General features: G+C 42.5%; 1 protein-coding gene across 1 annotated transcript in view; it reads right to left on the minus strand.

The window, feature by feature from the left end:
- Nucleotides 1-26,049, minus strand: part of LOC124019472 (F-box/LRR-repeat protein 16-like) — a 39,681-nt gene extending 13,632 nt beyond the window's left edge. Inside the window, exons 1-5 of the mRNA XM_046334817.1 lie at nt 25,651-26,049; nt 23,221-23,935; nt 10,081-10,323; nt 3,713-3,978; nt 2,975-3,059 (exon numbers count right to left, since the gene is read on the minus strand). Coding sequence (XP_046190773.1) covers nt 2,975-3,059; nt 3,713-3,978; nt 10,081-10,323; nt 23,221-23,928 — 1,302 coding nt within the window. The 5' untranslated portion in view covers nt 23,929-23,935; nt 25,651-26,049. The remainder of the gene's footprint in view (nt 1-2,974; nt 3,060-3,712; nt 3,979-10,080; nt 10,324-23,220; nt 23,936-25,650) is intronic.
- Between the last annotated feature and the right edge of the window lie 316 nt (nt 26,050-26,365).

The following is a 26,365-nucleotide window of genomic DNA, read 5'->3' on the forward strand; positions in this document are numbered from 1 at the left end:
TTAGTGTGTAGGGTCTAGGGTCTAGGGTATTAGTATAAAGGGTTTAGTGTGTAGGGTGTAGGGCCCCAACTTAACAAAAACTTTTTCATTTATGTTTTATTGTTTGGCATAAAAGACTGTAAAAACACAAAGCAGCTCCAATTTATTTTAATTTAGTAAATCTACTTATTCCCAGTGTATTTGGTCCAGTTTATTAGGTCCCACCAAAATGGTTCGCTCCTACAGACAGTGAGTCACGTGGTCGTGGCTTGTTATATAAAGCAGGCAGACAGGCATCAAGGCATTCAGTTACTGTTTGATTGAAAATGATAATGGCCTTAAAACATGTGATTTAAGCGATTTCGAACGTGGTATGATCGTCGATTCCTGTATCTCAGAAACATCCGGCTTCCTGGGCTTTTTTCACGCACGACCGTGTCTAGGGTTTACCGAGAATGGTGCGACAAAAAGCAGGACCGTCTCTAGGGTTTACCGAGAATGGTGCCACAAAAAGCACGACCGTGTCTAGGGTTTACCGAGAATAGTGCCACAAAAAGCACGACCGTGTCTAGGGTTTACCGAGAATGGTGCGACAAAAAGCAGGACCGTGTCTAGGGTTTACCGAGAACGGTGCCACAAAAAGCACGACCGTGTCTAGGGTTTGCCGAGAATAGTGCCACAAAAAGCACGACAGTGTCTAGGGTTTACCGAGAATGGTGCGACAAAAAGCAAAACAACTGTCAGCGGCTGTCCTTTGGGCGAGAACAACTAATTGATGAAAGAGAACGGCAAGAATCATGCAAGTTGACAGGTGACCCACAAACAGCCAAATAATGGCGCTGTACAACAGTGGTGTGCAGAACGACATCTCAGAACGGACATCTCGTCGATCTCTGTCACGGATTGGCTGTTGCAGCAGACGACCACACCGGGTTCCACTCCTATCAGCTACAAACAGAAAGTGGGCAGAGAAGTGGGCACGCGATCACCAACACTGGACAACTGGAGAGAGGAAAAACATTGCCTGAATCCGACTTCCTGTTACATCATGCTGATGGCAGAGTCAGGATTGGGCGTAAGCAGAGTGAGTCCATGACCACATCCTGCCTGGTGTCAACGGTACAGGCTGATGGTGGTGGTGGTGTACTGGTGTGGGGAATGTTTTACTGGCGCACGTTAGGTCCCTTGATACCAATTGAGCAACGTTTCCATTCCCGAAGAATTCAGGCTGTTCTGAAAGAAAAGGGTCCGACTAGGTACTAGATGGGTGTACCTAATAAACTGGCCACTAAGTGTATGTGATTCTTTCAAAGGTTTGAAATGATACCAATTGAGCAACGTTTCCATACCCCAAAGAATTCAGGCTGTTCTGGAAGCAAAGCGTCCGACCAGGTACTAATAAACTGGCCACTAAGTGTATGTGATTCTTACAAAGGTTTGAAATGATACCAATTGAGCAACGTTTCCATACCCCAAAGAATTCAGGCTGTTCTGGAAGCAAAGCGTCCGACCGGGTACGAATAAACTGGCCACTAAGTGTATGTGATTCTTACAAAGGTTTGAAATGATACCAATTGAGCAACGTTTCCATACCCCAAAGAATTCAGGCTGTTCTGGAAGCAAAGCGTCCGACCGGGTACGAATAAACTGGCCACTAAGTGTATGTGATTCTTACAAAGGTTTGAAATGATACCAATTGAGCAAAGTTTCCATACCCCAAAGAATTCAGGCTGTTCTGGAAGCAAAGCGTCCGACCAGGTACTAATAAACTGGCCACTAAGTGTATGTGATTCTTACAAAGGTTTGAAATGATACCAATTGAGCAACGTTTCCATGCCCCGAAGAATTCAGGCTGTTTTGAAAGCAAAGTGTCCGACTAGGTACTAGATGGGTGTACCTAATAAACTGGCCACTAAGTGTATGTGATTCTTACAAAGGTTTGAAATGATACCAATTGAGCAACGTTTCCATGCCCCGAAGAATTCAGGCTGTTTTGAAAGCAAAGTGTCCGACTAGGTACTAGATGGGTGTACCTAATAAACTGGCCACTAAGTGTATGTGATTCTTACAAAGGTTTGAAATTATACCAATTGAGCAACGTTTCCATACCCCCAAAGAATTCAGGCTGTTCTGGAAGCAAAGCGTCCGACCAGGTGTACCTAATAAACTAGCCACTAAGTGTATGTGATTCTTACAAAGGTTTGAAATGATACCAATTGAGCAACGTTTCCATGCCCCGAAGAATTCAGGCTGTTTTGAAAGCAAAGTGTCCGACTAGGTACTAGATGGGTGTACCTAATAAACTGGCCACTAAGTGTATGTGATTCTTACAAAGGTTTGAAATGATACCAATTGAGCAACGTTTCCATGCCCCGAAGAATTCAGGCTGTTTTGAAAGCAAAGTGTCCGACTAGGTACTAGATGGGTGTACCTAATAAACTGGCCACTAAGTGTATGTGATTCTTTCAAAGGTTTGAAATGATACCAATTGAGCAACGTTTCCATACCCCAAAGAATTCAGGCTGTTCTGAAAGCAAAGCGTCCGACTAGGTACTAGATGGGTGTACCTAATAAACTGGCCACTAAGTGTATGTGATTCTTACAAAGGTTTGAAATGATACCAATTGAGCAACGTTTCCATACCCCAAAGAATTCAGGCTGTTCTGGAAGCAAAGCGTCCGACCAGGTACGAATAAACTGGCCACTAAGTGTATGTGATTCTTACAAAGGTTTGAAATGATACCAATTGAGCAACGTTTCCATACCCCAAAGAATTCAGGCTGTTCTGGAAGCAAAGCGTCCGACCAGGTACTAATAAACTGGCCACTAAGTGTATGTGATTCTTACAAAGGTTTGAAATGATTGTGTTTTAGTCCAATATCATATCTGTTTGAGCTTCTTGAGGTCAATTTTCAGTCTACAAATAATTTGTAATTATGTTCCTGTCTGAATCTAGTTGATGATCCCTGGTGTAAGGGTCTAGTGTATACTGTACCTGACAACACCAGCGTAGGTAGAGACTCCTCAAAGAAGACATGGTGGACAGGTAACCTAGACCTGTATCTGTAATCCTCACACATCTGGAGAGAGAGGGGGGGGAGAGAGAGAGAGAGAGAGAGATAGAGATGGGGGGGAGGGAGACAGAGAAAGAGAGTGACCCCCCCACCACACACACTATACTACTACCTGCTATACACCACACTACTATACTACACCCGATACCTTACTATAATACACACTACTATACTACACACTACTATACTCTACTATACGACACACTACTATACTACACATTACTATACTCTACTATACTACACACTACTATACTACACACTACTATACTCTACTATACTACACACTACTATACTCTACTATACTACACACTACTATACTACACACTACTATACTACACACTACTATACTCTACTATACTACACACTACTATACTCTACTATACTACACACTACTATACTACACACTACTATACTCTACTATACTACACACTACTATACTCTACTATACTACACACTACTATACTACACACTACTATACTACACACTACTATACTCTACTATACTACACACTACTATACTCTACTATACTACACACTACTATAATACACACTACTATACTACACACTACTATACTCTACTATACTACACACTACTATACTCTACTATACTACACACTACTATAATACACACTACTATACTCTACTACACTCCGCTCTCACCTGTCCAGTACCAGCTCCTCTAGTTTGTGGAGGTCACAGGCAATGTACTCCAGGGCCATGTCAGTGATGCGTGGGCACCAGGAGAGGTCCAGGCTCCGCAGCTTCCTCAGGTTCTCTGCTACCAGCTCCACCCCGTCATCCGTGATTTTAGAGCAGCCTGACAGGCTCAGAGCCGTGAGGTTGGGCAGGCTGTGGACCATGTTAACCACACCATGGTTGGTGATCTCCCAACACGAGTGGAGACGCAGCGTGTGAGTGGTGTAGCCCTGAGGAAGGAGGGAGGGAGGGAGGGAGGGAGACAGGGGGAGAGAGAGAGAGAGAGAGAGAGAGAGAGAGAGAGAGAGAGAGAGAGAGAGAGAGAGAGAGAGAGAGAGAGAGAGAGAGAGAGAGAGAGAGAGAGAGAGAGAGAGAGAGAGAGAGAGAGAGAGACAGAGACAGAGACAGAGACAGAGACAGAGAGAGAGAGAGAGAGAGAGAGAGAGAGAGAGAGAGAGAGAGAGAGAGAGAGAGAGAGAGAGAGAGAGAGAGAGAGAGAGAGAGAGAGACAGAGACAGAGAGAGAGAGAGAGAGAGAGAGAGAGAGAGAGAGAGAGAGAGAGAGAGAGAGAGAGAGAGAGAGAGAGAGAGAGAGAGAGAGAGAGAGAGACAGAGAGAGAGAGAGAGAGAGAGAGAGAGAGAGAGAGAGAGAGAGAGAGAGAGAGAGAGAGAGAGAGAGAGAGAGAGAGAGAGAGACAGAGAGAGAGAGAGAGAGAGAGAGAGAGAGAGAGAGAGAGAGAGAGAGAGAGAGAGAGAGAGAGACAGAGAGAGAGAGAGAGAGAGAGAGAGAGAGAGACAGAGAGAGAGAGAGAGAGAGAGAGAGAGAGAGAGAGAGAGAGAGAGAGAGAGAGAGAGAGAGAGAGAGAGAGAGAGACAGAGAGAGAGAGAGAGACAGAGAGAGAGAGAGAGAGAGACAGAGAGAGAGAGAGAGAGAAGATCAGAGAGAGAGACAGAGAGAGAGAGAGAGAGAGAGAGAGAGAGACAGAGAGAGAGAGAGAGAGACAGAGAGAGAGAGAGAGAGAGAGAGAGAGAGAGAGGAGAGAGGGAGAGAGGGAGAGAGGGAGAGAATGAGGTTTAGGATTATATCTCTGAACTCATCATCATGAGAGGACCACAGTAATCTGAACTCATCATCATGAGAGGACCACAGTAATCTGAACTCATCATCATGAGAGGACCACAGTAATCTGAAGTCATCATGAGAGGACCACAGTAATCTGAACTCATCATGAGAGGACCACAGTAATCTGAAGTCATCGTGAGAGGACCACAGTAATCTGAAGTCATCATGAGAGGACCACAGTAATCTGAACTCATCATCATGAGAGGACCACAGTAATCTGAACTCATCATCATGAGAGGACCACAGTAATCTGAACTCATCATGAGAGGACCACAGTAATCTGAAGTCATCATGAGAGGACCACAGTAATCTGAACTCATCATCATGAGAGGACCACAGTAATCTGAACTCATCATCATGAGAGGACCACAGTAATCTGAACTCATCATCATGAGAGGACCACAGTAATCTGAACTCATCATCATGAGAGGACCACAGTAATCTGAACTCATCATCATGAGAGGACCACAGTAATCTGAACTCATCATGAGAGGACCACAGTAATCTGAAGTCATCATCATGAGAGGACCACAGTAATCTGAACTCATCATCATGAGAGGACCACAGTAATCTGAAGTCATCATGAGAGGACCACAGTAAGAACTCATAATCACAGTAAGTCATCATGAGAGGACCACAGTAATCTGAAGTCATCATCATGAGAGGACCACAGTAATCTGAAGTCATCATGAGAGGACCACAGAACTCATCATCTGAGAGGACTCAGTAATCTGAACTCATGAGAGGACCACAGTAATCTGAACTCATCATGAGAGGACCACAGTAATCTGAACTCATCATCATGAGAGGACCACAGTAATCTGAACTCATCATCATGAGAGGACCACAGTAATCTGAACTCATCATCATGAGAGGACCACAGTAATCTGAACTCATCATCATGAGAGGACCACAGTAATCTGAACTCATCATCATGAGAGGACCACAGTAATCTGAACTCATCATCATGAGAGGACCACAGTAATCTGAAGTCATCATGAGAGGACCACAGTAATCTGAACTCATCATCATGAGAGGACCACAGTAATCTGAAGTCATCATGAGAGGACCACAGTAATCTGAACTCATCATGAGAGGACCACAGTAATCTGAACTCATCATGAGGACCACAGGACCACAGTAATCTGAACTCTCATCATGAGAGGACCACAGTAATCTGAACTCATCATGAGAGGACCACAGTAATCTGAGAGGACCACAGTAATCTGAACTCATCATCATGAGAGGACCACAGTAATCTGAAGTCTCATCATGAGAGGACCACAGTAATCTGAACTCTCATCATGAGAGGACCACAGTAATCTGAACTCATCATCATGAGAGGACCACAGTAATCTGAACTCATCATGAGAGGACCACAGTAATCTGAACTCATCATGAGAGGACCACAGTAATCTGAACTCATCATGAGAGGACCACAGTAATCTGAACTCATCATGAGAGGACCACAGTAATCTGAAGTCATCATCATGAGAGGACCACAGTAATCTGAAGTCATCATGAGAGGACCACAGTAATCTGAACTCATCATCATGAGAGGACCACAGTAATCTGAACTCATCATGAACAGTAATCTGAACTCATCATGAGAGGACCACAGTAATCTGAACTCATCATGAGAGGACCACAGTAATCTGAACTCATCATCATGAGAGGACCACAGTAATCTGAACTCATCGTGAGAGGACCACAGTAATCTGAACTCATCATGAGAGGACCACAGTAATCTGAACTCATCATGAGAGGACCACAGTAATCTGAACTCATCATCATGAGAGGACCACAGTAATCTGAACTCATCATGAGAGGACCACAGTAATCTGAAGTCATCATCATGAGAGGACCACAGTAATCTGAACTCATCATGAGAGGACCACAGTAATCTGAAGTCATCATGAGAGGACCACAGTAATCTGAACTCATCGTGAGAGGACCACAGTAATCTGAACTCATCATGAGAGGACCACAGTAATCTGAACTCATCGTGAGAGGACCACAGTAATCTGAACTCATCATGAGAGGACCACAGTAATCATCATGAGAGGACCACAGTAATCTGAACTCATCATCATGAGAGGACCACAGTAATCTGAACTCATCATGAGAGGACCACAGTAATCTGAACTCATCATGAGAGGACCACAGTAATCTGAACTCATCATGAGAGGACCACAGTAATCTGAACTCATCATGAGAGGACCACAGTAATCTGAAGTCATCGTGAGAGGACCACAGTAATCTGAAGTCATCATGAGAGGACCACAGTAATCTGAAGTCATCATGAGAGGACCACAGTAATCTGAAGTCATCATGAGAGGACCACAGTAATCTGAAGTCATCATGAGAGGACCACAGTAATCTGAACTCATCATCATGAGAGGACCACAGTAATCTGAAGTCATCATGAGAGGACCACAGTAATCTGAACTCATCATGAGAGGACCACAGTAATCTGAACTCATCGTGAGAGGACCACAGTAATCTGAACTCATCGTGAGAGGACCACAGTAATCTGAACTCATCATGAGAGGACCACAGTAATCTGAAGTCATCATCATGAGAGGACCACAGTAATCTGAACTCATCATGAGAGGACCACAGTAATCTGAACTCATCATCATGAGAGGACCACAGTAATCTGAACTCATCATGAGAGGACCACAGTAATCTGAAGTCATCATGAGAGGACCACAGTAATCTGAACTCATCATCATGAGAGGACCACAGTAATCTGAACTCATCATCATGAGAGGACCACAGTAATCTGAACTCATCATGAGAGGACCACAGTAATCTGAACTCATCATCATGAGAGGACCACAGTAATCTGAACTCATCATGAGAGGACCACAGTAATCTGAAGTCATCATGAGAGGACCACAGTAATCTGAACTCATCGTGAGAGGACCACAGTAATCTGAACTCATCGTGAGAGGACCACAGTAATCTGAACTCATCATCATGAGAGGACCACAGTAATCTGAACTCATCATCATGAGAGGACCACAGTAATCTGAACTCATCATGAGAGGACCACAGTAATCTGAAGTCATCGTGAGAGGACCACAGTAATCTGAAGTCATCATGAGAGGACCACAGTAATCTGAACTCATCATCATGAGAGGACCACAGTAATCTGAACTCATCATGAGAGGACCACAGTAATCTGAACTCATCATCATGAGAGGACCACAGTAATCTGAACTCATCATGAGAGGACCACAGTAATCTGAACTCATCATCATGAGAGGACCACAGTAATCTGAAGTCATCATGAGAGGACCACAGTAATCTGAAGTCATCATGAGAGGACCACAGTAATCTGAACTCATCATCATGAGAGGACCACAGTAATCTGAACTCATCATGAGAGGACCACAGTAATCTGAACTCATCATCATGAGAGGACCACAGTAATCTGAACTCATCATCATGAGAGGACCACAGTAATCTGAACTCATCATGAGAGGACCACAGTAATCTGAACTCATCATCATGAGAGGACCACAGTAATCTGAACTCATCATGAGAGGACCACAGTAATCTGAACTCATCATCATGAGAGGACCACAGTAATCTGAACTCATCATGAGAGGACCACAGTAATCTGAACTCATCATCATGAGAGGACCACAGTAATCTGAACTCATCATGAGAGGACCACAGTAATCTGAACTCATCATGAGAGGACCACAGTAATCTGAAGTCATCATGAGAGGACCACAGTAATCTGAACTCATCATCATGAGCCTTTCAGTGACCCCTCTCTTGACCGTGAAGGAAAAACAGGTCAATTTCCTGCAGTTCTACACATTTTTCCACGGGAGCGGAGAGAAGATTTTCCAATTTTATAACTAATTTCACGAAATTCTACTTTTTTTTTTACATGACATTTATGATCAATGGGGGCCCCTCCAGCCGGTAGGGGAACTGATCTGCGGGCCTACAGAGAGGACGGGGAGAGGGGGAAGTGAAGACGTGTGTGTGTACCAGTAGCTGCGTGGTAGGCCTGCAGGCTGAGCTCTGACAGGTTGAGCAGTAGCTGTGTGGTAGGCCTGCAGGCTGAGCTCTGACAGGTTGAGCAGTAGCTGTGTGGTAGGCCTGCAGGCTGAGCTCTGACAGGTTGGGCAGTAGCTGTGTGGTAGGCCTGCAGGCCGAGCTCTGACAGGTTGGGCAGTAGCTGTGTGCTCTCTATAACAGTGTAGTGGTAGGCCTGCAGGCTGAGCTCTGACAGGTTGGGCAGTAGCTGTGTGCTCTCTATAACAGTGTAGTGGTAGGCCTGCAGGCTGAGCTCTGACAGGTTGGGCAGTAGCTGTGTGCTCTCTATAACAGTGTAGTGGTAGGCCTGCAGGCTGAGCTCTGACAGGTTGGGCAGTAGCTGTGTGCTCTCTATAACAGTGTAGTGGTAGGCCTGCAGGCTGAGCTCTGACAGGTTGGGCAGTAGCTGTGTGCTCTCTATAACAGTGTAGTGGTAGGCCTGCAGGCTGAGCTCTGACAGGTTGGGCAGTAGCTGTGTGCTCTCTATAACAGTGTAGTGGTAGGCCTGCAGGCTGAGCTCTGACAGGTTGGGCAGTAGCTGTGTGCTCTCTATAACAGTGTAGTGGTAGGCCTGCAGGCTGAGCTCTGACAGGTTGGGCAGTAGCTGTGTGCTCTCTATAACAGTGTAGTGGTAGGCCTGCAGGCTGAGCTCTGACAGGTTGGGCAGTAGCTGTGTGCTCTCTATAACAGTGTAGTGGTAGGCCTGCAGGCTGAGCTCTGACAGGTTGGGCAGTAGCTGTGTGCTCTCTATAACAGTGTAGTGGTAGGCCTGCAGGCTGAGCTCTGACAGGTTGGGCAGTAGCTGTGTGCTCTCTATAACAGTGTAGTGGTAGGCCTGCAGGCTGAGCTCTGACAGGTTGGGCAGTAGCTGTGTGCTCTCTATAACAGTGTAGTGGTAGGCCTGCAGGCTGAGCTCTGACAGGTTGGGCAGTAGCTGTGTGCTCTCTATAACAGTGTAGTGGTAGGCCTGCAGGCTGAGCTCTGACAGGTTGGGCAGTAGCTGTGTGCTCTCTATAACAGTGTAGTGGTAGGCCTGCAGGCTGAGCTCTGACAGGTTGGGCAGTAGCTGTGTGGTAGGCCTGCAGGCTTGAGCTCTGACAGGTTGGGCAGTAGCTGTGTGCTCTCTATAACAGTGTAGGATTGTAACCTACCTGTTTGGCTGTGAAATAAGCCATGGCTGTGTCGGTTACGTGGTAGGCCTGCAGGCTGAGCTCTGACAGGTTGGGCAGTAGCTGTGAGATGGCAGCAATGGCGTCGTCTGCTACGTTGATACAGTCGCTGACGCTGAGCGAGGTGAGCCGTGCGTTCAGGCTGGACCACAGACCGGCCTCCGTGAAGTCATTACAACCGGCCAACTCCAGGTGCATCAGACCCTGCATCTGTTCCAGCATCACCTACACACACCAGACAACACACTGAGATTACACAATACACACACCGCTATCCAGCATCACCTACACACACCAGAGACAACACACTGAGATTACACAATACACACACACACCTATCCAGCATCACCTACACACACCACAGACAACACACTGAGATTACACAATACACACACCGCTATCCAGCATCACCTACACACACCTATCCAGCATCACCTACACACACCAGAGACAACACACTGAGATTACACAATACACACACACACCTATCCAGCATCACCTACACACACCACAGACAACACACTGAGTTTACACAATACACACACACACACCTATCCAGCATCACCTACACACACCTATCCAGCATCACCTACACACACACCTATCCAGCATCACCTACACACACACCTATCCAGCATCACCTACACACACACCACAGAGAACACACACTGAGTTTACACAATACACACACCAGACAACACACTGAGATTACACAATACACACACCGCTATCCAGCATCACCTACACACACCTATCCAGCATCACCTACACACACGCCTATCCAGCATCACCTACACACACACCTATCCAGCATCACCTACACACACACACCACAGAGAACACACACTGAGTTTACACAATAAACACACCACAGAGAACACACTGAGATTACACAATACACACACACCTATCCAGCATCACCTACACACACACCTATCCAGCATCACCTACACACACACCTATCCAGCATCACCTACACACACACCTATCCAGCATCACCTACACACACACACCACAGAGAATACACACTGAGTTTACAACGATATAACTCTGATATAACTCTGATATAACTCTGATATAACTCTGATATAACTGATACAACTCTGATATAACTCTGATACAACTCTGATACAACTCTGATACAACTCTGATACAACTCTGATATAACTCTGATACAACTCTGATATAACTGATACAACTCTGATATAACTCTGATATAACTGATATAACTCTGATACAACTCTGATACAACTCTGATACAACTCTGATATAACTCTGATATAACTGATATAACTGATACAACTCTGATACAACTCTGATATAACTGATACAACTCTGATATAACTCTGATACAACTCTGATACAACTCTGATACAACTCTGATATAACTGATACAACTCTGATATAACTCTGATATAACTGATACAACTCTGATATAACTCTGATATAACTGATATAACTCTGATACAACTCTGATACAACTCTGATATAACTGATACAACTCTGATATAACTCTGATATAACTGATATAACTGATACAACTCTGATACAACTCTGATACAACTCTGATACAACTCTGATATAACTCTGATATAACTGATATAACTGATACAACTCTGATATAACTCTGATATAACTCTGATATAACTCTGATATAACTGATACAACTGATATAACTGATATCTGATATAACTCTGATACAACTCTGATATAACTGATACAACTCTGATATAACTGATATAACTCTGATATAACTCTGATATAACTGATACAACTCTGATACAACTCTGATATAACTCTGATATAACTCTGATATAACTCTGATATAACTCTGATATAACTCTGATATAACTCTGATATAACTCTGATATAACTCTGATATAACTGATATAACTGATATAACTCTGATATAACTCTGATATAACTCTGATATAACTCTGATATAACTCTGATACAACTCTGATATAACTCTGATACAACTCTGATATAACTCTGATATAACTGATACAACTCTGATATAACGCTGATATAACTGATACAACTCTGATACAACTCTGATACAACTCTGATATAACGCTGATATAACTGATATAACTCTGATATAACTCTGATATAACTCTGATATAACTCTGATATAACTCTGATATAACTCTGATATAACTCTGATATAACTGATACAACTCTGATACAACTCTGATACAACTCTGATACAACTCTGATACAACTCTGATATAACTGATATAACTGATACAACTCTGATATAACTCTGATACAACTCTGATATAACTCTGATACAACTCTGATATAACTGATACAACTCTGATACAACTCTGATATAACTGATACAACTCTGATACAACTCTGATATAACTCTGATACAACTCTGATATAACTCTGATACAACTCTGATATAACTCTGATACAACTCTGATATAACTCTGATATAACTCTGATATAACTGATATAACTCTGATACAACTCTGATATAACTGATATAACTCTGATATAACTCTGATATAACTGATATAACTGATACAACTCTGATACAACTCTGATACAACTCTGATACAACTCTGATATAACTCTGATATAACTGATATAACTGATACAACTCTGATATAACTCTGATACAACTCTGATATAACTCTGATATAACTCTGATATAACTGATATAACTCTAATATAACTCTGATATAACGCTGATATAACTCTGATATAACTCTGATATAACTGATACAACTCTGATATAACTCTGATACAACTCTGATATAACTCTGATATAACTCTGATATAACTGATATAACTCTGATATAACTCTGATATAACTCTGATATAACTCTGATATAACTGATATAACTCTGATATAACTCTGATATAACTCTGATATAACTCTGATATAACTGATATAACTCTGATATAACTCTGATATAACTCTGATATAACTCTGATATAACTCTGATATAACTGATATAACTCTGATATAACTCTGATATAACTCTGATATAACTCTGATATAACTCTGATATAACTCTGATATAACTGATATAACTCTGATATAACTCTGATATAACTCTGATATAACTGATATAACTCTGATATAACTCTGATATAACTCTGATATAACTCTGATATAACTCTGATATAACTCTGATATAACTCTGATATAACTGATATAACTCTGATATAACTCTGATATAACTCTGATATAACTCTGATATAACTCTGATATAACTGATATAACTCTGATATAACTCTGATATAACTGATATAACTCTGATATAACTCTGATATAACTCTGATATAACTCTGATATAACTCTGATACAACTCTGATATAACTCTGATATAACTCTGATATAACTCTGATATAACTCTGATATAACTCTGATATAACTCTGATATAACTCTGATATAACTGATATAACTCTGATATAACTGATACAACTCTGATATAACTCTGATATAACTGATACAACTCTGATATAACTCTGATATAACTCTGATATAACTCTGATATAACTGATATAACTCTGATATAACTCTGATATAACTCTGATATAACTCTGATATAACTGATACAACTCTGATATAACTCTGATATAACTCTGATATAACTGATACAACTCTGATATATCTCTGATACAATCACAATATCCAATAATGACGAAGCAAAAACAGGTTTTTAGACTTTTCGCAAATGTATTGAAAATCAGCGCTCTGGAGCAGGTTTTCATCAAGGATCTCTCTGTACTTTGCTCTGTTCGATCTTTGCCTCCATCCTGACTAGTCTCCCAGTCCCTGCAGGTAAAAAACATTCCTACAGCATGATGCTGCCACCACCATGCTTCACTGTAGGGATGGTGCCAGGTCTCCTCCAGATGTGACACTTGGCATTCAGGCCAAAGAGTTCAATCTTGGTTTCATCAGATCAGAGAATCTTGTTTCTCACGGTCTGAGAGTCCTTTAGATGCATTTTGGCAAATTCCAAGCGGGCTGTGATGTGCCTTTTACTGAGGAGTGGCTTCCATCTGGCCACTTTACCAATCAGGCCTGATTGGTGGAGCGCTGCAGAGATGATTCTCCCATCTCCACAGAGGAACTCCGGAGCTCTGTCAGAGTGACCATCGGGTTCTTGGTCACCTCCCTGACCAAGGCCCTTCTTCCCCGATTGGTCAGTTTGGCCGGGCGGCCAGCCCTGGGAAGAGTCTTGGTGGTTCCAAACTTCTTCCATTTAAGAATGATGGAGGCCACTGTGTTCTTGGGGAGCTTCAATGCCGCGGAAATGTTTTGGTACCCTTCCCCAGATCTGTGCCTCGACACAATCCTGTCTCTGAGCTGTACGGACAATTCCTTCGACCTCATGGCTTGGTTTTTACTCTGACATGCACTTGTCAACTCTGGGACTTTATATAGAAAGGTGTGTGCTTTTTCAAATCATGACCAATCAACTGAATGTACCACAGGTGGACTCCAATCAAGTTGTAGAAAACATCTCAAGGATGATCAATGGAAACAGGATGCACCTGAGCTCAATTTCGAGTCTCATAGCAAATGGTCTGAATACTTATGTAGAGTCTCATAGCAAATGGTCTGAATACTTATGTAGAGTCTCATAGCAAAGGGTCTGAATACTTATGTAGAGTCTCATAGCAAATGGTCTGAATACTGATGTAGAGTCTCATAGCAAAGGGTCTGAATACTTATGTAGAGTCTCATAGCAAAGGCTCTGAATACTTATGTAAAAAAGGTTCCTGTTTTTTACTTTTGAATACATTTGCAAACATTTCTAAAAAGCTGTTTTTTTTATTTGACCTTTATTTACCTAGGAAAGTCCGTTAAGAACACATTCTTATTTACAATGAAGAACAGTGGGTTAACTGCCTTGTTCAAGGGCAGAACGACAGATTTGTACCTCGTCAGCTCGGGGACTCGATCTTGCTACCTTTCAGTTACTAGTCCAACGCTCTCACCACTAGGCTACCCTGCCGCCCCATTAGTCATTACGGGCTATTGTGTGTAGATTGATGAGGATTTTTTTTTAAATAACAATTTAGAATAAGGCTGTAACATAACATAACAAATGTGGAAAAAGTCAAGGGGTCTGAATACTTTCTGAAGGCACTGTAACTCTAAGGACTCACTCGGATCAGCAGTAGATGCCAGGTATAGCACGCTAGACATTTAAAGGTAATTTCCCATTGAGCCGACAAAATGCAGCGTTTATCTGTGAATGCAGTCTCCGCTAAAGTGGGAACATTACATTTAAATGGTGCAATAGTGGACAAAGTGCAATTGGGGATAGAATCCTAAGCCTAAGTGATTTAAGTCAACTCAATGCCTGTTTATCCTCCAATGGTCATATTCAAACTACGGACCAGGAGCCTCATCCGGTACCATACTTCCTGTGACTCTGAACGTCAGCTCATCTCATCAACAACACCACTTCCTGTGACTCTGAACGTCAGCTCATCTCATCAACAACACCACTTCCTGTGACTCTGAACGTCAGCTCATCTCATCAACAACACAACTTCCTGTGACTCTGAACGTCAGCTCATCTCATCTACAACACAACTTCCTGTGACTCTGAACGTCAGCTCATCTCATCGACAACACAACTTCCTGTGACTCTGAACGTCAGCTCATCTCATCGACAACACAACTTCCTGTGACTCTGAACGTCAGCTCATCTCATCAACAACACCACTTCCTGTGACTCTGAACGTCAGCTCATCTCATCAACAACACCACTTCCTGTGACTCTGAACGTCAGCTCATCTCATCAACAACACAACTTCCTGTGACTCTGAACGTCAGCTCATCTCATCGACAGCACAACTTCCTGTGACTCTGAACGTCAGCTCATCTCATCAACAACACCACTTCCTGTGACTCTGAACGTCATCTCATCGACAACACAACTTCCTGTGACTCTGAACGTCAGCTCATCTCATCGACAACACCACTTCCTGTGACTCTGAACGTCAGCTCATCTCATCGACAACACCACTTCCTGTGACTCTGAACGTCAGCTCATCTCATCGACAACACCACTTCCTGTGACTCTGAACGTCAGCTCATCTCATCAACAACACCACTTCCTGTGACTCTGAACGTCAGCTCATCTCATCAACAACACAACTTCCTGTGACTCTGAACGTCAGCTCATCTCATCAACAACACCACTTCCTGTGACTCTGAACGTCAGCTCATCTCATCGACAACACCACTTCCTGTGACTCTGAACGTCAGCTCATCTCATCAACAACACCACTTCCTGTGACTCTGAACGTCAGCTCATCTCATCAACAACACAACTTCCTGTGACTCTGAACGTCAGCTCATCTCATCGACAACACCACTTCCTGTGACTCTGAACGTCAGCTCATCTCATCAACAACACCACTTCCTGTGACTCTGAACGTCAGCTCATCTCATCAACAACACAACTTCCTGTGACTCTGAACGTCAGCTCATCTCATCAACAACACCACTTCCTGTGACTCTGAACGTCAGCTCATCTCATCGACAACACAACTTCCTGTGACTCTGAACGTCAGCTCATCTCATCAACAACACAACCACAACAATGTCCCTGACAATAAGGTGCACAATATACTGTAAGGCCGACATGTTTCCCCTTTGACCTCTGCACCATGAACTAACTCAGAGGCAACCTTCTAAATAACCGGGGCTCCAATACTGAACCTCACAATTGTGTTGAATGTGGCCTGTTAAATCGCACTGTAACTAAATCTTCGGTTTTAACAAAAACTCCAACATAAATCACGCAGCAGATTACAGTGGGGCAAAAAAAGTATTTAGTCAGCCACCAATTGTGCAAGTTCTCCCACTTAAAAAGATGAGAGAGGCCTGTAATTTTCATCATAGGTACACTTCAACTATGACAGACAAAATGAGAAACAAAATCCAGAAAATCACATTGTTGGATTTTTTATGAATTTATTAATGAACAACAACACCACAGTAGTCCATACTCACACCACCACCACAGTAGTCCATACTCACAACACCACCACAGTAGTCCATACTCACACCACCACCACAGTAGTCCATACTCACACCACCACCACAGTAGTCCATATTCACAACACCACCACAGTAGTCCATACTCACAACAACACCACAGTAGTCCATATTCACAACCACAACACCACCACAGTAGTCCATACTCACAACACCACCACAGTAGTCCATACTCACAACAACACCACAGTAGTCCATACTCACAACAACACCACAGTAGTCCATACTCACAACAACACCACAGTAATCCATACTAACAACAACACCACAGTAGTCCATATTCACAACACCACAGTAGTCCATACTCACAACACCACAGTAGTCCATACTCACAACACCACAGTAGTCCATACTCACACCACCACCACAGTAGTCCATATTCACACCACCACCACAGTAGTCCATACTCACACCACCACCACAGTAGTCCATACTCACACCACCACCACAGTAGTCCATACTCACAACACCACCACAGTAGTCCATACTCACAACAACACCACAGTAGTCCATACTCAGAACACCACAGTAGTCCATACTCACAACACCACAGTAGTCCATACTCACACCACCACCACAGTAGTCCATATTCACACCACCACCACAGTAGTCCATATTCACACCACCACCACCACAGTAGTCCATATTCACACCACCACCACAGTAGTCCATACTCACACCACCACCACAGTAGTCCATACTCACACCACCACCACAGTAGTCCATACTCACACCACCACCACAGTAGTCCATATTCACACCACCACCACAGTAGTCCATACTCACACCACCACCACAGTAGTCCATATTCACACCACCACCACAGTAGTCCATATTCACACCACCACCACAGTAGTCCATATTCACACCACCACCACAGTAGTCCATATTCACACCACCACCACAGTAGTCCATATTCACACCACCACCACAGTAGTCCATACTCACACCACCACCACAGTAGTCCATACTCACACCACCACCACAGTAGTCCATATTCACACCACCACCACAGTAGTCCATACTCACACCACCACCACAGTAGTCCATATTCACACCACCACCACAGTAGTCCATATTCACACCACCACCACAGTAGTCCATACTCACACCACCACCACAGTAGTCCATATTCACACCACCACCACAGTAGTCCATATTCACACCACCACCACAGTAGTCCATATTCACACCACCACCACAGTAGTCCATATTCACACCACCACCACAGTAGTCCATATTCACACCACCACCACAGTAGTCCATATTCACACCACCACCACAGTAGTCCATATTCACACCACCACCACAGTAGTCCATATTCACACCACCACCACAGTAGTCCATATTCACACCACCACCACAGTAGTCCATATTCACACCACCACCACAGTAGTCCATATTCACACCACCACCACACTAGTCCATATTCACACCACCACCACAGACAAGCAGGGTGTATTGTTGACTATTGTCACTGTAACAAACCTTTTCTCCCTCGGTGACGCCGTGTTTACATAGACGATCAGAAACTCAGCTATGCTGTTGTTATTATAACAGACAATGGTTGGATTGCATTTTACAGCACACTGCACTCCTGTGACATCTCACGTTTCACAGAGACTCATGTTCATTCTACTCACTCTATCGATTGTTTACCTGCTGGGGATAAACATTCCACAGATCTAGGACCAGCTCACCAACCTCAAACACTAACCTTAACCATTAACCATTCCAATAGAATATCTCTCCTCTCTCTGTCCCATGATCATGTGACCAGTGAGCAAGGTCATGTGATGTGACATTCCACATTCCATGTGATCCCTGGTGACCTAGTTGACATGGTGCCCAGCTACAGCGGAATCCAGCTCGCCCGGTGACTGTTACTAGGTTACGCAGCGGTGAGGTGGCAGGCTTTCCTGAGTTCAGGGAGTGCATTGTGTTGATATTGATGCTGAGGATTAACAAAAGTAACACGTTACATTACTATAAAGTAAGGTGTTATATTACCATAAAGTAAGGTGTTATATTACTATAAAGTATTGTGTTATATTACTATAAAGTAACACGTTATATTACTATAAAGTATTACGTTATATTACTATAAAGTAAGGTGTTATATTACTATAAAGTATTGCGTTATATTACTACGAAGTAACACGTCATATTACTATAAAGTATTGTGTTATATTCCTATAAAGTATTGTGTTATATTACTATAAAGTATTACGTTATATTCCTATAAAGTAAGGTGTTATATTACTATAAAGTATTGTGTTATATTACTATAAAGTAAGGTGTTATATTACTATAAAGTATTGTGTTATATTACTATAAAGTATTGTGTTATATTACTATAAAGTATTGTGTTATATTACTATAAAGTATTGTGTTATATTACTATAAAGTATTGTGTTATATTACTATAAAGTAAGGTGTTATATTACTATAAAGTAAGGTGTTATATTACTATAAAGTATTGTGTTATATTACTATAAAGTATTGTGTTATATTACTATAAAGTATTGTGTTATATTACTATAAAGTATTGTGTTATATTACTATAAAGTATTGTGTTATATTACTATAAAGTAAGGTGTTATATTACTATAAAGTATTGTGTTATATTACTATAAAGTATTGTGTTATATTACTATAAAGTAAGGTGTTATATTACTATAAAGTAAGGTGTTATATTACTATAAAGTATTGTGTTATATTACTATAAAGTATTGTGTTATATTACTATAAAGTATTGTGTTATATTACTATAAAGTATTGTGTTATATTACTATAAAGTATTGTGTTATATTACTATAAAGTATTGTGTTATATTACTATAAAGTAAGGTGATATATTACTATAAAGTAAGGTGTTATATTACTATAAAGTATTGTGTTATATTACTATAAAGTATTGTGTTATATTACTATAAAGTAAGGTGTTATATTACTATAAAGTATTGTGTTATATTACTATAAAGTATTGTGTTATATTACTATAAAGTAAGGTGTTATATTACTATAAAGTAAGGTGTTATATTACTATAAAATTGTGTTATATTACTATAAAGTGTGTTATATTACTATAAAGTATTGTGTTATATTACTATAAAGTAAGGTGTTATATTACTATAAAGTATTGTGTTATATTACTATAAAGTAAGGTGTTATATTACTATAAAGTAAGGTGTTATATTACTATAAAGTAAGGTGTTATATTACTATAAAGTATTGTGTTATATTACTATAAAGTATTGTGTTATATTACTATAAAGTAAGGTGTTATATTACTATAAAGTATTGTGTTATATTACTATAAAGTAAGGTGTTATATTACTATAAAGTAAGGTGTTATATTACTATAAAGTATTGTGTTATATTACTATAAAGTAAGGTGTTATATTACTATAAAGTATTGTGTTATATTACTATAAAGTATTGTGTTATATTACTATAAAGTAAGGTGTTATATTACTATAAAGTAAGGTGTTATATTACTATAAAGTATTGTGTTATATTACTATAAAGTAAGGTGTTATATTACTATAAAGTAAGGTGTTATATTACTATAAAGTAAGGTGTTATATTACTATAAAGTATTGTGTTATATTACTATAAAGTATTGTGTTATATTACTATAAAGTATTGTGTTATATTACTATAAAGTAAGGTGTTATATTACTATAAAGTAAGGTGTTATATTACTATAAAGTATTGTGTTATATTACTATAAAGTAAGGTGTTATATTACTATAAAGTAAGGTGTTATATTACTATAAAGTAAGGTGTTATATTACTATAAAGTATTGTGTTATATTACTATAAAGTAAGGTGTTATATTACTATAAAGTATTGTGTTATATTACTATAAAAAGTAAGGTGTTATATTACTATAAAGTAAGGTGTTATATTACTATAAAGTATTGAGATTATATTACTATACTATAAAGTAAGGTGTTTATATTACTATAAAGTAAGGTGTTATATTACTATAAAGTAAGGTGTTATATTACTATAAAGTAAGGTACTATAGGACTAATAAAGACCCCATATTCCTAATGGACACTACTACTGTAGGACCAGGGTAAGTAGGGACTTCACAGCATCACTGTTGGACAGCAATGAGATTGAAGCCATCTCTACAGTAAGCCTAATTTAACCCATGACTGTAGGACTAATGGAAGCTACATGTACTGTAGGACTAATGGAAGCTACAATCTACTGTAGGACTAATGGAAGCTACAAGTACTGTAGGACTAATGGAAGCTACATCTACTGTAGGGCTAATGGAAGCTACAAGTACTGTAGGACTAATGGAAGCTACATCTACTGTAGGACTAATGGAAGCTACATCTACTGTAGGACTAATGGAAGCTACATGTACTGTAGGACTAATGGAAGCTACAAGTACTGTAGGACTAATGGAAGCTACATGTACTGTAGGACTAATGGAAGCTACATGTACTGTAGGACTAATGGAAGCTACATGTACTGTAGGACTAATGGAAGCTACATGTACTGTAGGACTAATGGAAGCTACATCTACTGTAGGACTAATGGAAGCTACATCTACTGTAGGACTAATGGAAGCTACATGTACTGTAGGACTAATGGAAGCTACATCTACTGTAGGACTAATGGAAGCTACATCTACTGTAGGACTAATGGAAGCTACATCTACTGTAGGACTAATGGAAGCTACATCTACTGTAGGACTAATGGAAGCTACAAGTACTGTAGGACTACTGGAAGCTACATCTACTGTAGGACTAATGGAAGCTACATCTACTGTAGGACTAATGGAAGCTACATGTACTGTAGGACTAATGGAAGCTACATGTACTGTAGGACTAATGGAAGCTACATGTACTGTAGGACTAATGGAAGCTACATCTACTGTAGGACTAATGGAAGCTACATGTACTGTAGGACTAATGGAAGCTACATCTACTGTAGGACTAATGGAAGCTACATGTACTGTAGGACACATTGAGTACACATTGTTGATTCCCGCTGGGGTCATGCATATGAAATTGCATACACACACTACACGCTTTTTTCCTCGTGGTCTCTCGGACGTTTCACAGTTTTACTGTAGCCGTGAACTAGCTCACCTGATTGAAGTAGTCAAGGGCTTGATCATTAGCTGATGATTAGTTGACCAGTTGAATCAGCTGCTAGCTGTGGAATAGTTTAAATCTATGGACAGGCTTGTCCCCAAGGAGAGGTTGGAGAAAGGCTGTGCTAAATGACATGTTTGTGTTCACATGACTGTAACTATTTAAGAACCTCCGTGCCCGGCATCCTATCCCCACCTTCCCTACCCTACCACCAGGACCCCTCAACCCCCTGGGACCTTTGCCCACCGCAGCTTCTCTCCTGGGTCCAGACCTGGAGTCACAGCCCCCTGATGGCCCTCAACCCCCTGGGACCCTAGTCTACCACAGCTTCTCTCCTGGGTCCCTTGCCCACCACAGCTTCTCTCCTGGGTCGAGACCTGGAGTCACAGCCCCCTGACGGCCCTCAACCCCCCTGGGTCCCTTGCCCACCACAGCTTCTCTCCTTGGAGCCTTGCTTACCACAGCTTCCCTACTGGGACCCTTGCCCACCACAGCTTCCCTACTGGGACCCTTGCCCACCACAGCTTCCCTACTGGGACCCTTGCCCACCACAGCTTCCCTACTGGGACCCTTGCCCACCACAGCTTCTCTCCTGGGTCCCTTGCCCACCACAGTTTCTCTCCTGGGTCCAGACCTGGAGTCACAGCCCGCTGACAGTAAATACAGTGGGGCAAAAAGTATTGAGTCAGCCACCAGTTGTGCAAGTTCTCCCACTTAAAAAGATGAGAGGGGCCTGTAATTTTCATCATGGGTACACTTCAACTATGACAGACAAAATGAGGGGAGAAAAAATCCAGAAAACCACATTGTAGGATTTTTTAAATGAATTTATTTGTACCTATGATGAAAATTACAGGCCTCTCTCATCTTTTTAAGTGGGAGAACTTGCACAATTGGTGGCTGACTAAATACTTTTTTTGCCCCACTGTATATATATATATGACAATGACTCACCTCCAGGCCTGCGTCTGTGATGGTGGACCTCTTCAGACTGACCGACTTCACCCCTTTCTTGGATAAGGGGTAGTTATCAATGAACTCACAAATGTCCAGGTCTGAAACTCCCACCAGACAGAACGCCTGGAACCCCCTGAGAGCGAAGGCCTGCAGGCTGACAAACTCCTTGTCTCCGCCAGGGAGCAGGGCGTACAGCTCCTTGGCGTGGAGGATGGGCGTGACACCCTCCCAGAACTTAGACTGGTACAGCACTTTCCTCCAGGTCCTACACACCTGGGCCAGGACACACTTCTCAGCCGTGGTGAAGTACCACAGCAGCTTGTTGAGCAGCTTCTCATCCAGGGCCAGCTGGCGCTCCAGGGGCGGCAGAAGGGCCAGAGGCAGGGTGAGGGGAAGGTGAGGCTTGGGGAAGGTGAGGGGGACCTGGCGCAGCGGGGGTTTGAGGGCCGTCAGGGCGCTGTGGTCCAGGTCTGGACCCAGGAGAGAGGGACCCAGGGGGTTGAGGGGGTCCAGGTGGTAGGGTAGGGAAGGCGGGGGTAGGATGCCGGGCACGGAGGAGGACTGGCACAGGCGGTTCTTGGCGGCGGGCGTGCCCTTGGTGATGCTGGCGCTGCCCAGACCGTTGGGCTGAGGGGGGAGCTTGACCATGCCGTTTCTCGGGACACACGGAGACTTCAGCTCGCTGGGGGTCGACATATTCAACATTGGGAACCTAGGAGGAGAGAGAGAGAATTAATACATGGTAAACATTGGGAACCTAGGAGGAGAGAGAGAGAATTAATACATGGTAAACATTGGATCGGAGAGAGAGAGAATTAATACATGGTAAACATTGGGAACCTAGGAGGAGAGAGAATTAATACATGGTAAACATTGGGAACCTAGGAGGAGAGAGAGAGAATTAATACATGGTAAACATTGGGAACCTAGGAGGGAGAGAGAGAGAATTAATACATGGTAAACATTGGGAACCTAGGAGGAGAATAATACATGGTAAACATGGAATTAATACATGGTAAACATTGGGAGATTGGGAGAGAGAGAGAGAATTAATACATGGTAAACATTGGGAACCTAGGAGGAGAGAGAGAGAATTAATACATGGTAAACATTGGGAACCTAGGAGGAGAGAGAGAGAATTAATACATGGTAAACATTGGGAACCTAGGAGAGAGAGAGAGAATTAATACATGGTAAACATTGGGAACCTAGGAGGAGAGAGAGAGAATTAATACATGGTAAACATTGGGAACCTAGGAGAGAGAGAGAGAATTAATACATGGTAAACATTGGATAGGAGGAGAGAGAGAGAATTAATACAGTAAACAGAGAGGGAGGGGGTGATCTGGCCCTCATACCATCATTGGCTACCTAATCATCCCCGGCCTCCAATTGGCTCATTCATCTCCCCTTCCACTATTCACCAGGTTGTTCCTGTGAATGAGACTGTGTTCTCAGTCAACGTACCTGGTTAAATAAAAATCTATTTAACACATTGTCTATGGACCTGCCTGTCTGTCACTCAAGGGACTGAGTAGATAAACACCACTGGGCAGTTCTTATGTAGATAGCTGAGCCGCAGACTACTGGGTTTGAAAACCTGCGTGCTTGATGTTGGAGAGCCTCGCTCTTATGTACAATATAGCCTGCACTGAAACAGACACGATTTCTGGGCAAACAAAGCATTCTTTTCGTTTGAATAATTCACAGAACACTTGGCGACACTCCCTTGGCAGGCTTGCACTGGAAATAGAACAGAGCGGTTGTTTATAGTGGCAGAGGCCTATATCTAAGCAAGCATCCTTACTAGGCTAGCCTACAATATTACGTAATGCCGATGGCACAGTAGCACAGCAGTGAGTTACAATAGGACGTGTTTTTACTCCGAATAAAGATACCAAGGCCAAACATAAACAGTTTAAAACGATGGCCGACGCTGAGAGGTGGAACGTTTTGCTCCGGATCAACAATCATCGCAGATAAAATAAACTCTATGCATCCTTCATTGTCAAAACCTTCAGATGCAGTCGGCATCATTATTCATATCGACAAGTATACAATTAATAGCATTCCCGTCATCAAATAGTGTCTATGACTGCCGACAGTAACCTAGGCTATAGGATTCACCATCAGACGTTAGCCTTGGGCTTTTACAAACGGATCGGATATTAAACCCATTTCACTCTGCTTGTGATCGGTCCAATATTCGGTTTGTGCTGCACGCGACACATATCGGTGTAATAGAGCTGTACCGGGAATAAGCGATGCGGCAGCAGAAAAGCTAACCGAAGGAAGGGATGGCTATTCTCCCGTCCCTTCTCGTCCTCTCTCTCTCTCTCTCCCTCCCGCTCTCTCGCACCGCTAAACAAAAAATAAATAGCATTGCAGTGCTCCGGCCAGCATGAATCTGCTTTGCACTGCTCTTACCTTTAAACTGAACCCCGTCACTTCCCCGTTTGACCCGAAGCCTCGCAAGTCTTTCACCAAACGGAGGTCTATTTTATCGCCCGCATCACCATACTACCAGCAGCATCCACAGGGAATGGCGGAGAGCGGGGGATGTTATTGAATTGTTGTAGCGACGACGCGATGCGAATCGTTTGAAAGGTGCATCATTTCGTATCGGAAGCGACGAGGACAGAATAAGAGGGAATATGCGTGAAATCGGGACGATGTGTTGTCCTGTGTTGTTTGTTCCATCGGCGCATCACTCCACGGTGTCAGCGGATATAAATATGTGGTGCGTTCGAATCAGTGTCGGAGAGAGAGAGAGAGAGAGAGAGAGAGAGAGAGAGAGAGAGAGAGAGAGAGAGAGAGAGAGAGAGAGAGAGAGAGAGAGAGAGAGAGAGAGAGAGAGAGAGAGAGAGAGGGAACGAGAACCCTGTAAATAGAAACCAACATGACATCGCCTGGCTCACTGACATCAGCGAAACTCAACAGAGGAGAGGAAGAGAGGAGGCTGAGGCGGTACTCTATCCCTCTCCTCTCTCTCTCTCTCTCTCTCTCTCTCTCTCTCTCTCTCTCTCTCTCTCTCTCTCTCTCTCTCTCTCTCTCTCTCTCTCTCTGTCTCTCTCTCTCTCTCTCTCTCTCTCTCTCTCTCTGCTCTCTCTCTCTCTCTCTCTCTCTCTCTCTCTCTCTCTCT

Source organism: Oncorhynchus gorbuscha, unplaced genomic scaffold (genome assembly GCF_021184085.1).
Source record: "Oncorhynchus gorbuscha isolate QuinsamMale2020 ecotype Even-year unplaced genomic scaffold, OgorEven_v1.0 Un_scaffold_606, whole genome shotgun sequence".
NCBI classification, from domain to species: Eukaryota; Metazoa; Chordata; class Actinopteri; order Salmoniformes; family Salmonidae; genus Oncorhynchus; species Oncorhynchus gorbuscha.